The sequence below is a fragment of the Myotis myotis genome, unplaced genomic scaffold, assembly GCF_014108235.1.
Source record: "Myotis myotis isolate mMyoMyo1 unplaced genomic scaffold, mMyoMyo1.p scaffold_m19_p_8, whole genome shotgun sequence".
Lineage (NCBI taxonomy): Eukaryota > Metazoa > Chordata > Mammalia > Chiroptera > Vespertilionidae > Myotis > Myotis myotis.
Genome location: NW_023416390.1, coordinates 2,876,325 through 2,891,440, shown reverse-complemented (window position 1 = coordinate 2,891,440; position 15,116 = coordinate 2,876,325). Strand labels below are relative to the sequence as shown.

Below are 15,116 nucleotides of genomic sequence, written 5' to 3'. Positions count from 1 at the left end.
GACACACACAAATTCACGCTTTGCAGAAAGACATGTGCTGGAAAGCCACGCCTCGTACCAGGCGTTTGTCATTCGGTAATTAGAATCGTGACTCAGCAAGGAATGAACTGACGTTTCTTGTTCTTCACTTCAGTTTTAATAGATAAAGACCAGAGTCCCAAGTGGAAGCCGGCCAGCCTGGCGGAAGTGACTGATGAGGCTGTGAGCAGTTACTTCAGGTCTCTGGGGAGCAACGATTTGAAGTTGTGAAGTGCCTGGGTTTGGGAGGCAGTTGGAACAGAGGCTGGCAAACGGAGGCTCGTGCCCGAGTCGGCTGCTGCTTTACATGCCCGCGAGCTGGGCGGCTTCTGCTGTTAATGGGGGGAAGGAGAGCAGAGACGGGCATTTCATGAACCACTGGTGTCCGCAAGTAAAGCGTTGGAGCGTAGCTGGACTCGCCTGTGTGCACTTCCCCTCGGGAGACCACAGCCCAGACGAGGCCTGCCAAGCCCAAGCTGTTTCCTCTCCGCCCTTTTAGAGGACGTCTGCCAGCCCCTGACTGGAGATGGGACACGTGAGGTCCTCAGAGATTGGGTGGGAGAGCTGGTGGGAATGGGAGCTTAATGTCCGGCTTTGGGAAGGCGTTTATATGTTGATTAAGTAGATTATGTACAGATGATAAAAAATAAAATCATGTTTTTGGATACTGTGTTAATGCTTCATAGAGTTTTCTCCATGTATAAGTCTATTTTAAAATGATTATGAGTAACTGTAACAGAAGTGTTCCTTTTATAGCATTAGAAATCTCAGGCAAAGAGAAAGGTTCTCGTGAAGTTCTCTCTCCAGTGTTATTCACTCAGGCTCGGCTTTTCTAAAGTTAACCCTCCCCTCCCTGGGAGAGTGGGGCCTCACTTCCCTCCGCAGCACCCGCTGACCGGCAGGTGGGAGCTGGGAGTCCAGGCTCCGAGATGGGGACGCCCTGGTGCCTGCAGTTGGCATCCAGCGTCCGTGTGGGCATTGCCATTGGTCCTTACCCAGTTCAGTCAGGAGGCAGACGTGAACACAGGACTTCCACTTCGAATAGAAATCCCTTCAATAACTGGTCCTGTTGACAAAACGAGGGTGTTCAGGGCACCAGAAGCCGCAGGGACCTGCAAGTCTAGGTGAGAATAAGTTAAAGGTCAGCTGCTTGTTTATGTTGTAACCGTATAGTTTTTCCTGCGTGGGGAAACCCTCAGAAACTAAGAATTTCCGGGTCGTAAGAACAGAGTGGCAGCGATCCATGATTCTCTCATCATTGATGTTTCTGGCGCTCTCCCTCTCCCTTCCTCTCTGAAATTAATTAAAAAAAATTTTTTTTAAAGGAAAGTGGTAGAACTGAAAATGACATCAAAGGTTTTATCCTGGACCTTCCATAGGTGGGGAGCTGCAGCCCAGAGGACTGGCTTTCCATTCTGTTCTTAGTCTATGCAGCATGAAGGAGCTTCCAGAAACTTCAGGAGCAGAGTAGGAATAAAGGTGCCCCAATAAGGAGCACGCTGACCATTCTGTTCTCAACGCTCTGAGTCGGACCGAATGGCCCACGCAGCCACGCAGCCACGCAGCCACGTGCATTAGTGGGTTCTGCTCACTTTGTGTTTGTGAGAAACACAGGAAATACTAAGACCTCTGTGTTGAAAAGCCTGTAAGTGCGCAGTGTTAAAAGCATTTGCTTCCTGAAATTAAATAGGAACTCATAGCTAGTTAGTTGCAACTAGACCTTTATTGTACAAAGAAGTGTTTCCACAAAAATATTTGGAAAAAATATTCCATTTCATAGCTAAGACTTGGAGGGGAACTGGCTGATAAAATGTCAGTTTTGCCAAATGAGAGGGAGAGAGTGCCTCTGAGCTGTGTGTGTCCCGCGTGGTCACACAAATGCAGGAGGAAGTAAACCTACGTGAGGGCTTTGTTTTAAATGACTGCTGACGGGATTTACAGCGTGTCTCACCTCCAGATTTCTCACATTATACAAGTACAGTCTCTCCATCTCGTAAATGTCCGTGATAGTGACTAGGATGCAGGATCTCATGCTTTGTGCCTTTACTGTGCCTATTTTTAGTGCCAATAAGGCAGTTTGACAAAGGATTCCTTGGGACCGGAGTCATTTCCATCCCCTTCACGCCTGTGCATTCAGAGCTAATAATAAAATGGGGAGTTGGCAGAGAACCTCCGAGAGCGGAGGGAGCTCGCACCCAGGCCTGTGCTGCCCGCGATGACCTGACCTGGCAGGAGGCCAGGCCAGCGGTGGGGGAGGTCACGTGCCTAACGGAGGTGGGCACATTCCCTCTGCCGCCTGCAGGGGGGCGTGGCCCGTGCTGGCCCCGGGCTGGTGTTGTGTGGGGCGCTGGCCTGTCCTCAGTGGGGAACGTGCTTCTGGGGAGCTGGCGTTCGTGCTGCGCCTCACACTCTGCCCCGCTCTCCTCCCTCACTGGCCATCTTAGTTCATCTGCGTGTGACACAAGTTGGAACAGATGTTTTCCCTGTTGTATGTCTCCTCCCTCCAACAGTCCTTTCCCCTTTAAAAGGAAGTAAACCTAATATTTAAAAGTAAGGCCTGACGGAGCCTGAGCTGTCCTATTAAAGAGGGCCTCCTGCATCTCGGCATCAGCGCCAACCACGTGCACCTCAGCGTGTCGGCGGCTCCCTCCCGCCTGCTCCCGACGCAGGTGCATCTCCAGGATCTGTGGCGCAGGACGCACGCCCCGAGAAAGGGCTCGGGAGCCAGGGCGCCCGGCCACGGGGTAAGGGAGGTGCATCGTGTCAGGGTCACACACAGCGACGGGGACCAGGTGGCCTTCCGTGACCCCTGAGCAGAGCAGGAGCGGAGGTTAAACACTTGGCATAAGCCAGCGAGCAGCCTGCGGCCCTCCGTGTGCTGCTGGCATGTGGCTCTTCTCCTCACAATGTTGTTTATGTAACTTGTCTTCCAGCACATGGCCTTGTGCACAGGGCCCCGAGGCGGAGGTGTGGAGTGAGTGAGAACGGCAGCTTCTGGGCTTTGGCCCGGGCTCCCGTCTGAGTCGTGTAAACACTCAGAAACCTGCATTTTCTTCCGTGGAAGCACCTGCCGTGTCGGGAGGGTGTCTGCCTCAGCCTGAGACTCGGTTCCTCATATTCGAGGGGTTTCCTGAGCTGCTAGGACGGCCGGGACCAGTGGAAGGAAGGTGAGTGACAGGCGTCCCGGGCAGTGGGGGGTGGCCCGCCATGCGCGTCGCAGACCTCAGCCCGTGACTCAGACCCCTGTGCTCGCCGGGGGCTCAGCACGGCTGTGAAGTGAGCGGTGGCACTTCCGCCTGCTGCAAGGCCCGCTGCATGCTACCTCACGAGAGGCCACGCCTGTCTCAGCTTCCAGAGGCTTCCGTGAGGAGCCCATTCCTTAACGAAAGGCTCTCACACGGGCTTAGCTCTTTCCAGTTAAACTCAGCGGGGCAGGTCCTGGAAAGACCACCCTAGAGACTCAGTCCCAGTCTTCCTACAAGTTATGTCTGAGCACCTTCCCCTCTACATGTTCTGTCACTAGCGATCTCAAACGGTCCTAAATTCCTTTAAAGAAACTTCCTGGAAAGTCAGCTTTATGAGAACAGCACCGTGTATGGCAGTAAATGCCCTAGGAGTGTCACAATAAGCAGCAGCCTCGAGCCCTGCACCTCGCTGGGAGCAAAGCCTGGTGCACGCTCAGCACCACGCCCAGGCCCTGCCGCCGCCGGTCGCTGTTCCTACCGGCACCCAGCTGGTGTTCTTGTGCGGTTCTGTCCCCGGGCCTTGGTTCCTGCACTAAACGTTACTGCCAGGACTTCATCAACTGTCTTAGGAAGTGCCTTCCGCGGAGAGTCTGGGGCATCCGCTCAGGGCGGAGCCGAGGGTCCTGAGGTTCAAGGCGGAACATGTCACAGGTGAAAGCATAGCACTCTTGTCTCTACCCCTCACTCCAGGATGTTTTTATTGTTTTGAGAGAGAGAGGTGGTGGAAGAGAGAAACATCGATTGGTTGCCCCGATCGGGGATTGAACCCACAACCTCGGTATGGACCCTGACGGGAATCAAGCCACAGCCTTTGGGTGTACGGACCCCACTCCCACCCCCGAGCCCTGGCCAGGGCAGCGTACGTGTCCGAAGGACAGGCTCCCGGGGGCTCTCTCCTCAGAGCTGATTCCTAAAGCGGGGCCACTGGAGATGGGGATCCTGGACGCACATGGTTCTGACAAACAGAACCCACTGTGAATTCCTGTGGCTCGAGCACCACCACTGCCACGGCATTTCCCGAAAAATCCTCTCCGTGCCGTGGGGTTTCGGTGTAAACGAGCACACGTACTAGTTAGTTCAGGGGTGTCTCTAGGCTGCTTGGAGCCTCGGGCATTATTGCGTTTTTATTGATGGCGCTGCTGTCCTGTCTCGGGCACCCTGATGGCGGCGGGACCACAGGCCTGTGGCTCGCCCTCTCCGCTGAACTCCCACCACGGGAGCACCTGCTGCAGACACATTTCACCTGGGGCCTATGCTGTGGCGATTGTCACAGACTGGCCTTTACTTAGAAGGAGTCACATGTGTTTATTCATACAAGGCTTTGCTTCTGTTTCATGTATGTGAACTAGCACCGACCCTGCCCGCGGCCCCGCCGCGTCAGCGCTGGGCCACGCCGAGGCCGTCACTCTCGATGAACGGGATGTCCGCGTACTTGGCGTTGCCGTCTGCCCACTGCTGCAGGGCGCCACTCAGGATCTCCTGCGACAGGCGGTGCGCGAACTCGGACACCACGACTTTGGGCTCTGCGGGCTGTGCCGGCTCCTCCGCCTCCTCCACCGCCTGCACCTTCTCCACCTCCGCCTCCTCCACCTCCACCACCTCCTCCACGCCCTCCACCTCCTCCACGTCCTCCACGTCCTCCCCGTCCTCCCCGTCCTGGGTGACGGGCGTCGGCACCCGCGGCTCACACCTCTCGATGGTGGAGGGGAAGGGGAAGGTCTGCTTGGACTTCATGCAGCCCATGCTGCGCGGACGCCGTGACCGTGACCGTGACCGGCCCGGAGGCTACCTCAGCAGCATCTTGGGAAATGCCTGTCCACGGGATGCTGACCGCTCCCCGGCACCTGGATGGCGCCCCTTCCTCTTCACATGGGGCGTCTGCCTGTGGAGAGAGAGGAGTTTCACGGTGAAGGCCTGGCACGCGGACTCGGCGCCATCACTCCGCCCTTATCCCTCAGCTCCCACGTCCTCCGGGGGCCAGACGCCAGCTCTGTCTCATCAGCAGAAACCAGGAGAACCGCTTGGGGAACGTGGCCAGTGACCAGAGAGGAACACGTTTGTTCAAGGTCAGGAAAAGTTTACGACCCTGAAAACACAGTTCAACCCCTCTAGCTGAGATCCACTGTGGAGGCCGGGACGACGCTGGTCTCTGGGCCCCATAGCCGCCTGCTGGTGAAGGAAGCTCCGGGACATGGTGTGCCCACTGCTCACACACCATCGATGCAACTTCACTTCCTGCGAGTGCTCGGGCGGGCATTAACCCCTCACTCCGCAGGGGTCTCCCGCAGGGTGACCGCAAGCCAGGGGTCACACACGCCACAAATACGCAGTCTTTTTAAAAGGCTTTATTGTTGAAACTTAGATATGTCCCTTCCCCCCACCCCCTCCTAGGCCTTCACCACCTTACTGTCCGTGTCCATGGGTGATGCATATGTGCACCCGGTTTTCTGCTGAATTGGATATCCCTGTGAAAAGCTCAGATTAACTTAAGGTTAAAGGTTCCTTACCTGAATATCTCATTCTCTTATTTGGGATGCTGACAAAAAAGGGGGCTCCAACAAACCACCACTCCTCCTGGGAGGTAGGTGGGCGTCCGTCCCACCCAGGCCTCTCACTGCCCTTTGAGGGGTTTAAGGAGCCCGTCCCTTGCGGCTGTGCGTGTGGGCGCGCGCCTGAAATGCCGAGTGGCGCCCAGGAAGGTGCGCTGGCCTGGCTTTCTCCCTTCCGTCCTCCCGCATCTCAGCGCATCAGAGACAGTGCGACTGTGTTCTGTGGACTGTCCGGCCCTTGGCAGCAGGTCGGCCGTTTCTCTCGCTGCAAGGGGGCCGCAGCCTTGTGATGTGTCTGCTCAGCTTCCGACGGGAGCACTGAATGCAGCTCTTACACAGGCGCCTCCTGGGGGCGGGCAGCGTCGGAGTGCGGCCGGGCTGTGCACCGTCCGTAGTGGTCGGGTCAGACCCGGCTCCAAGAAGTCGCCAAGTAAGCCGGGTTGATGGACGTCTGCGCCCCCCGATCTAAAGGAGTAGCCACGAGCGTGCGCTTAATTATTGCCAACAGTTCATAGTGGAAGCCCAGAACGGTGGCCCTTGCCCAGGCCTCACCGCTGTGCGCGCCGGTTTCTACAGTCTCCCCAGTTCCTCCCGTCGCACGCTGGTGCCCCTGCGGCCCCTGGGAGGAAGCCCAGCCGTCCGCTCTGTGGCGTCCACTCGTGTGCCTGCTCCGAGGTGACGGCAGAACCGGCAGGGAGCGTGGCGGCCCGTTCACGAGACCCGACTTCCTGGAGAGCATGGGTGACGTGGCCTCTGCTTCGCGCCTGGGTGGCTGAGGGGACTGGACCTGGTTGACCTGAAGATGATGCTGGGGACCCAGGAGTGCCAGGTGCAGGCAGGCCAGGAAGCGTCTTTCTGGGTCTTAGGTTTGCAGAAGCGGTTTCATCAGACCTAGTGCCAGGTCTGCCCTCTCACCAAAACCAGCGTTAAGCCTGGACAGAACCACTGTCCGAGCTACAGAGACTTCTTCGGCGTTTACTGAGCCAAACTGAGGATGTGTGCCATGTGCCGTGTGCTGGGGAGCAAGATCTCAGGTGCTCCAGGGAGGGACCGCCTCCCAGCTTCTTCCCGTAGGAGATGGAGGAGGAGCCAAGGAAGATTCCGAGAGGGAGGGAGGGAGCCAGGCGGGGCTGGACGGCCTCTCGCATTTCCAGGTGTGTTAGCCCAGATGCACGGACACCCTGGCCTGGCTGAAGGCAGAGATAAGCCTTTTAGGAAAGTGGTTACTAGCTGGGCCTGACTCCCCACCGGAGCTGCCCAGTTGGGAACTTGTGTTCACGCCGCCCTGTGGGGTCCTTTCCATAGGACCCCTGTTCGCCCACATCGGGCCTTGTCAGGCCCTGCACAGCGGGCAGCACCGAGGGACCCCGAGGGAAGGCGGCAGCTGTAAGGCCACAGCGGATCTGCTCCGGCAGCGCCAGCATGGTCATGGGCGCAGACGCTGGCAGAGGCTGGGGGACGGAAGCAGGACTTTAGAAAGGGGCGGGGGGCTCATCAAGAGGCTTCCCTGCAGGCTGGGAGGGGTGCCCAGGAAGGCTCCGTCCGTCCGTCCGTCCGTCCGTCCGTCCGTAAGACCCAGCGCACCAGGACTGCTGGGCCCCGACACCAGGGGCCAGTGCTGGGCGCCCTGGGGGTTTCACACCAGCCCCAGAGCAGAGGCTCCAAACACATCAGGCCTTTAGCGACGACCTGCTAGTGGGGCCCTAGGAGTCGGGGTGCACGGCAGGGCTGGCCAGCCTTCCCTCGGGGCCACCAGCACGTAATGTGTGAGCTCTGTGCTCTGTTACACCGCTCGGCCCGCTGTTTCACACAGGCCTCATGGACAACACGTGAGGTGAGCCATGGCTGAGTTCTGACAAAGCCTCATTTACGGAAGCAGGCAGCCAGCCACGGCCACGCGGACCAGTGCGGACAAAGAGGCCCATTCTCACGGGGTACAGTTCAGTCCGTTTCAGGGAAGACACCCCGGGCAGGACCCACAGGCCAGGGGCAGCTGTGAGGAGGAGAGGCCCTAGTGCTGGCCCCCGAGGGCAGCCTGTACGTGCAGAGGATGGGAAAGAGCTGAGCAGCTCCCATCGCCTGTCAACTCAACGTTATCCTCTGGGATCCACCTACATGTTCCTTTTATGTTTTCATTGACTTTTTAGAGAGAGAGGCAGGGAGAGGGAGATGGAAACATCGATGGGAGAGGAACGTCGCCCATCAGCTGCCTCCTGCATGCCCCCTGCTGGGGGATCAAGCCTGCCACCCAGGCATGTGCCCTGACCAGGAACCCCACTGTGACCTCCTGGTTCATGGGTTGGTGCTCAATCACTGAGCCACATCGGCCTGGCTAAATATTCTTGACTCTTCCATTCCTGTCTCTATCCACGTCACGGCAGCGTTTTCCCTACCAGTGTAGCTTTGTATTCATCTGCAAGCTGTATGTACAGTATGGAGTTTCCTCAAAAAATTAAATATGGAACTGCCATTTGACCCAGTGAGCCCACTCCTAGGAATATAGCTAAGAAACCAGAAACACCGATCAGAAAGGATATATGCACCCCTATGTTCACAGCAGCGTAATTTACAGTAGCCAAGATCTGGAAACAGCCCGAGTGCCATCAGTCATGAGTGGATAGAAAGCTGTGGCACGTCTACACCAGGGAATGCGATGCAGCTGTGATGAAGGAACCCTGAGCCGCTGGGACAGCACGGAGGCCTGGAGAGCAGGATGCTGGGCGAAGTAATGCATCACATGATCTCACGCACACGTGGGGTCCCATGAACACAATAAACTGAAGAACAGAACAGAAACAGGCATGGCCCCGGGGCAGACAGACCAATCTCAGAGGGCAGGTGGGCGCAGCGGACAGGAAGAGATCAGCCAAAGACCTGACACAGGCATTGCCCGTCCTTCAGCACAGCTAACAGTGGGGGCAGGCGGCAGGTGGTGGGAGGGGAAGCCAGGGGACACTTCAATACTGTCAGCAATAAAGATGCACATAGAAGCAGCGTTGGAAGGGACAGAGCTGGTTGGCCCCCCCAGGCCCGCCACCTTGGCTGAAGGACTGCGGCGCTGAAGGCGGGTAGCCTCTGCTTTCCCTGGTTCTCCAGCATCAGGCGCCCGTTCCCTTTTGTGAAGGGTCCCCTTTCTTAGACCTGAGCAAACCTCACTAGACCCACGGCCGACAGCCTTTCAGGCCTCATGGCCACCAGTGGTCCGCAGACCCCCAGCTGGCAGGCGCTGCACTAAACCACCCTATTTATTACACGTTTCTGGTCACCTTCCCACAGCACCCCTTCCCCCGCCCCCCAGCCCAGACCCCTTTTCCGAGCCTCTTCACACTTGATCCTGTTTGTAGGATGGCATGTAAGTCCTTCCCTCTGTGACCCCCAGGCATAAATAGGTAATTCAGTGGGTTTTCCTGTTAATCTATCATCAGCTTGATCTGCAGGCCCAGCAATGAATCTAGAAGGGTAGAGGAAGGGTTTTGCCCCTTCTCTACAAACTCAAGATCAGTCTCTATGTTATGTAGTAAAACCGCTTCAAACATTTTAGAACGAGTGGAGGCGTAAATAATAAATGAAAAGAGTGCTAAGCGCTGAGCACAGAATTCAGTCCCAGGCAGAGCACAGACAACGCTGGAGACTTGGAAGAGCCATTACTCTTCTGTGGAGGCATGAGAACAGTGTCCAAACCACGTAGACTCTCGGCCAAAGGACCACGAGTTCAGGAAGTTCGCTATTTAAAATTTAACAATTCTTTTGTGATACACACCCCCCAGGCCTAAGGGGCATCTAGAGTTCCTGCTCCGTGGCTGATGGTGCAGTAGTTTGGGGTGTGAGGGGGAGCAGAGGTACATTTAATTTAAACATTGTACAGCCCTGCTTCTTATCTGTTGGATTTCTCACTAATCCAAAGACATTTCCTTACACAGCCGGTTCCTTCTCCTAGGGTTCCCTTCTCCTAGCCTTCCCGTGTGCGGAAACACACCACTGCCCCTTTGCTCCACCAGCACCCTTTCCCCCTCTTCCCTGCCTAAACCAAATGTGCACACCTTCCAGGCTACGGGAAGCCCACCTCCTCCAGGCAGACTTCCTGCGATTCCTCAACCGATTCCTCAACCGTACTCGGAATCCTCCTAATCAGATACCCAGGCTATTTAAGTCTATTTAACGTATAAATGCTGTCTCCCCAAATGAGATGAAAGGTTCCTCAAGGGCAGCAGTCCTTTCTCCTATTTGCACAGAACAGTTCCCCGTGTGGAGGCACTTAACCGATGCTAATTAAGGGCTGGCTATTCATCAGACACCCACGTGCTCACAGTGTGAGGTGCTGGGGATGAAACTGAAATAGACACACTTCTCCCTCTTGCAGGGGACTGCAGGCACAGGCCACAGCCCGGCAGCAGCGTGGCCCGGGTGTCACGTGACCAGGGCACGGGCTCCGTGTCCTGACTTAGTTCTCGGCCCTCAGGCCCTCCCGCCCGGCGCCTGGCACTCATCGCCGCTCTCCTGCGTGGCCGTCAGCCCTGGTGAAACACCGCCTCTCGCAGCTCGGAATCCGTGAGGAGTCAGTCAACTCTTCACGCAGGCGCTTCCCAGCTCAGAGCCGCCGGAGTGCCTGTCACTCCCCTGCTTCCCACGCCCGCGCCGCGGCGGCGTTTCTCCACCCGACCTGCCACAGTTCACGGCACAGCCTCCTGCCGGGAACTCCAGCTGAAAACTCCCGGCAAGGGCAGGTGCACGTTAATTAGACCAGCGGTTCTCAACCTGTGGGTCGCGACCCCTTTGGGGGTCAAAGGACCCTTTCACAGGGGTCGCCTAAGACCATCAGAAAACACATATAATTACATATTGTTTGTGTGATGAATCACTATGCTTTCATTATGTTCAGTGTGTAACAATGAAATTGGGGCCACCACAACATGAGGAGCCGTGTTAAAGGGTCGCGGCATTAGGGAGGTTGAGAACCACTGAATTAGGGGAAGGAGACAGGGCCACTGGTTTGCTTTCCTAAAAGCAAGTGCTCTTTAAGCTGAAAGGCCAGAGGACCCTCATGGCGGGAGAAGCAGCAGAGGCCGCTGGACACAAACGAGGGGCAGGAGGAGCCAGGTGTGAGCACAGGATCCGACAGCCAGTGCAGGCACGCAGAGCAGGAGGCAGAGACTCAAACACCGCCCCCCCAGTTGTACACCCGAGACCCATACAAAGTAATAGGAAGGTGAACTGCAATTGAAAAAAAGGACACTTTTGAGAAATTCTGGATCAATAAACAGCAGTTATCTTTGAAAAAAATAAAGCAAAGCTATAGCAGACGATCAGAATTCCTAGGCATTACAGACCAGTTGTTTAATACCAATCTCTGGCAAAATTCAAAATTTGACCCGTAAACAGGGAACATTTTTGGGGAAAGATTGGGATGTCCAGGAACTAGCAGTTCGCTAAGAAGCAGTGGTTTTTAAACAGTTTACTTCTGGGACGGGGCAGAGAATACTCAAGATCTCGCCGCAAGGGTGATCACGTGTCCTCACGTGTCCTTATGCCGCCGCTGCTGTGAGCACAGTGCTGAGCTCAGCGGCTCCCCCAGTTCCCCTCGGCGCCATCTGCCACGCTGACCAGGCTCCCAGCCTGTACTGCACTCGGCACTCAGCACCCCGACTCCCAGCAAGCACCCCGAAAGGCAGGCAGTACCCCGACTCCCAGCAAGCACCCTGAAAGGTACATGTTACCCTGACTCCCAGCAAGCACCCCAAAAGGTACATGGTACCCTGACTCCCAGCAAGCACCCCGAAAGGCAGGTGGTACCCCAAATCCCAGCAAACACCCTGAAAGGTAGATGGTACCCCGACTCCCAGCAAGCACCCTGAAAGGTAGATGGTACCAACCTAATTTCATTAACATGGAAAAGAAGTTTCTCAAGGTCACGAAGCTGGTAGGGGTCAGGGCCAGGCTCCAAAACTGGGCTCCCAAAGTCAGGGCCGTCTGCGGGGCACAGGCTCCCAGAGGCTCAGCAAAGAGGCCTGTCCCGCTGTCCTCAGCCCCGCACCGCCTGTGCAGGTGACGGCCGCCGGTAGAGTAACACGGTGGCTGATGCCACCACCAGGATTCAGAGACAGGGCAGTGGAAATTGGAGGCTGAACGTAATACCAGGAAAAAAGGTTTGCGCTGAAGAAATGGGCAGATGCATCACTGCATTGGCGACTCCGAGCGGAGGCCGGAACCACTGCCCTCGGCACCGTCCACTGTCCACTGTCCACTGTCCACTGTGGGTGAGGCTGAGGCTGCGCTCAGCGGGGAAGGCCTGCAGCTCAGAGGGCCGAGCGGGAGGGAGACGGGAGGCCGCTCAGTGAGGCAGGGGCTGTGCTGCTCCGTCCCCGCCTGAGCTGATGGAGACCCCCTTCGCCCCCGCCGCCCGGAGCTGAAGCTGTGGGGAGGCCTCGCTGGCTCGGGCCACGTTGGAGCTTCCGTGTCCCACTGTGGTTTCCGCCCTGGACTCTCCTTGGACCAGGCGGCAGCTCTCCCGCAGAACCCGCACGTGGTGCCACAGGTGGGCTGGCCAGGTGCCCGGGGGCAGCCGTGGGGTCCGTGGACGCGGGTCTGCGGGGAGGGGGGGAGGGAGGAGGGGAGGGAGGCTCCCGCGCCGGAGCTGGGTCGGGAGACGCCGAGGGTGGGAGGCGCCCTTCCCGCGAGGCTGTCTCCATCGGTAGCAGCCGTTCGATGGCAAACACGGACGCTGGAGGCGGCGTTCCCGGTGCGGGACGGGCAGCGGCGGCGGAGGGGCGCTCCGCTCCGTCCTGAAAGCGCCCCCTCCTCCCGCCCCGGTGACCCCGGCCCGCCCGGCACAGGCCCGGGAGGAGGGGGTTCGCGGGACTCGGTCCCTGCGGGCGGGGCGCCGGGGCCACCGCGCTCCCTCCGGCTGCTCAGGTTGTAGCTTCGCCAAGGCCAGGGTTTGCCGGCGGCTCGGGTCCGTCCCTGCACCCCAGTTCCTCTGCACCCCAGCTCCTCGGCACCCAGTTCCCTTCCACCAGGTTCCCCTGCACCCAGTCCCCCTGCACCCAGTTCCTCGGCGCCCAGTTCCCTTGTACCAGGTTCCCCTGCACCCCAGTCCCCCTGCACCCCAGTCCCCCTGCACCCAGTTCCTCGGCGCCCAGTTCCCTTCCACCAGGTTCCCCTGCACCCAGTCCCCCTGCACCCAGTTCCCCTGCACCCAGTTCCTCGGCGCCCATTTCCCTTGCACCAGGTTCCCCTGCACCCCAGTCCCCCTGCACCCAGTTCCCCTGCACCCCAGTTCCTCTGCACCCCAGTTCCCCGGCAGCCAGTTCCCCGCCCCGGCCCCGCAGCCCTGACACCCCATCATCTGCGGAGCAGATCGCACCCTGCGCCCGCGGACAGGGACATGCGCACAGGCAGGCTCCCCCGAGTCTCCCTTCAGTCTGGGGGCGGGGGGAGCGGGGAAGGGGGGCTGGTCTCCATCCCGGCGGGCGAGGGGCTCCGTCCGCGCAGCTGCGACCTGGGTCTGCGGGAATCTGCGCCCCCAACTCCCGCGTCTCCCGCGGAAACCACCAGCGAAGCGGACAAGCAGGTGCACCCCGACACCCGACACCCCGACACGCGCGCGCCCAGATGTGCACCTACCCGGCATCTCCGCAGCTGCGCGCGGGCCGCGGGGCGGGGAGGCGGCGGCGGGAGCCCGGGGGCGGCCGGCGGAGGACGGGGTGTCCTTCGGCCGCGCTCGGCCCCTCCTCCCGCCGCGCCCGCCGCGCCTCGCGGGTCCCCGCCTTCCCGCCGCCGGGCGCACGGAGCTCGGGCGGGGCCGCGCAGCCTGGGCCGCGGGGGGCGGGGCCGGGACCCTCACGCCCCCAAACACTCTGCGGGCGCCGCCCCAGCGGGAACGAGACCCCGAAGTCCCGGCCTCCGCGCCCCGCCCGCCCCGCCGCCGGGAACGGTGCGCCCCGCGTCGGGTCGGGGCCGAGCGGCACCGGCCCTGAGCTCAGGCCCGCGTGGGGTGAGCCCGCGTGGGGTGAGCACGGTGCGGGCGGCGCGCACTCAGGACACGCCCACGCCCTCTCTCCAGACACTTTCAGGCCTGTTTCTCCCTAAAACAAGCTCCCCCCCCCCCCAGGTCCCCGCCTCACGAGTCAGCCGGCGCCTCCTGAGCAGTGAGATTCCGACACAAACCCGCTCACAGCATCCCATCCACAGGCGACCTCCTCCGTGCGCTCTGCGCTCAGCGCGCGGTGCTCCAGGGGCGCCCCAGGGATGACCCCCGCAGAGATGCCCTCCCTGACCCCGCAGAGATGCCCTCCCTGACCCTGAGAGATGCCCTCCCTGACCCCGCAGAGATGCCCTCCCTGACCCCGCAGAGATGCCCTCCCTGACCCCGCAGAGATGCCCTCCCTGACCCTGAGAGATGTCCCCCAGGCTGGGACCTGCGCCCACAGCCCGCAGGTGTGAGGGTGCAGCGCAGCCAGATGGCAGGGCCTGGGCCGTGCACGCGACAGACCAGCTGGTCCCTGAGACTTTACAGGGACTGGAGCGTCCGGTCCCTCACGGTGCCGGACTCACCCAGGCAGTGGGCGCACCGCACGGAGGACGGGCCGGAAGGGCTTGGTGAGGGCACTGGAGTGAGCAGCCGACCACACGGTGTGGGCGCCCACGGGCCTGCGCCTCCTCAGTGCGCACCTGTGGGCTCAGGTGGGCACACTCACCCGGACCTGGCCGTCCGCTGCGCTGACCACCTGACCGATCGGCTCCATGCCAGGCCCCGCCTGAGGCCCAGTCCCTCCCTCCAGCTCCAGGGCACAGCCCTCCTGGAGTGGCTCAGGGACCTCGGGCTCCCCCCGGCGCCCCTTGGCCCCTGTCCTGTCCGGCGTGAGCTGGGGCCGGAAGGGGAAGCTTAGAGATGGGTACTCACCTCCCAGCTCCCAGGGCAGAAGCAACCAGTCTGCCGGCCTCCCCAAGCCCGCGGCAGGCCCCTCCTGTCCTCCTGTCTCTCGCCGTCCGCTGCCAGGGGCCGCTCTGCCCCTTCCTCTCAGGCCGCCGGTGGCCAGTGGTTGAGCCTCGACCTGTGAACCAGGAGGTCAGGGCACCTGCCCAGTGTGGGGCGTGCAGGAGGCAGCCCATCAGTGATTCTCTCTCATCACTGATGTTTCTCTCTCTCCCTTCCTCTCTCTCTAAAGTCAATAAAAACATATTTTATAAAATACAGTATACATTGAAACTAATATAATATTGAATGTCAACTATAATTTAAAAATTAAAATAAAAAAGACATGAGTTTGCCCCTCTTCAAAAGAGACTATACAATATATCAAGTCAT

The 15,116-nt window shown here is 59.3% G+C and overlaps 2 protein-coding genes across 5 annotated transcripts in view; one reads left to right on the top strand and one right to left on the bottom strand.

The window, feature by feature from the left end:
* HIBCH (3-hydroxyisobutyryl-CoA hydrolase) overlaps positions 1 to 3,086 on the top strand; it is a 28,705-nt gene extending 25,619 nt beyond the window's left edge. For 3 of the 4 annotated variants that reach the window (XM_036318870.1, XM_036318866.1, XM_036318867.1), the window contains one exon: positions 134 to 690. In XM_036318870.1, coding sequence (XP_036174763.1) covers positions 134 to 139 — 6 coding nt within the window. In that variant the 3' untranslated portion in view covers positions 140 to 690. Of the gene's footprint in view, positions 1 to 133; positions 691 to 2,951 lie in introns of those variants that run through there. The other variant, XM_036318868.1, reaches the window with a different exon arrangement.
* On the bottom strand, positions 1,723 to 5,043 carry CUNH2orf88 (chromosome unknown C2orf88 homolog). Its single transcript, XM_036318871.1, has one exon. It carries the CDS (start codon positions 5,004 to 5,006, stop codon positions 4,641 to 4,643), a length of 366 nt encoding a protein of 121 aa, XP_036174764.1. The 5' UTR covers positions 5,007 to 5,043; the 3' UTR covers positions 1,723 to 4,640.
* Positions 5,044 to 15,116: the final 10,073 nt, after the last annotated feature.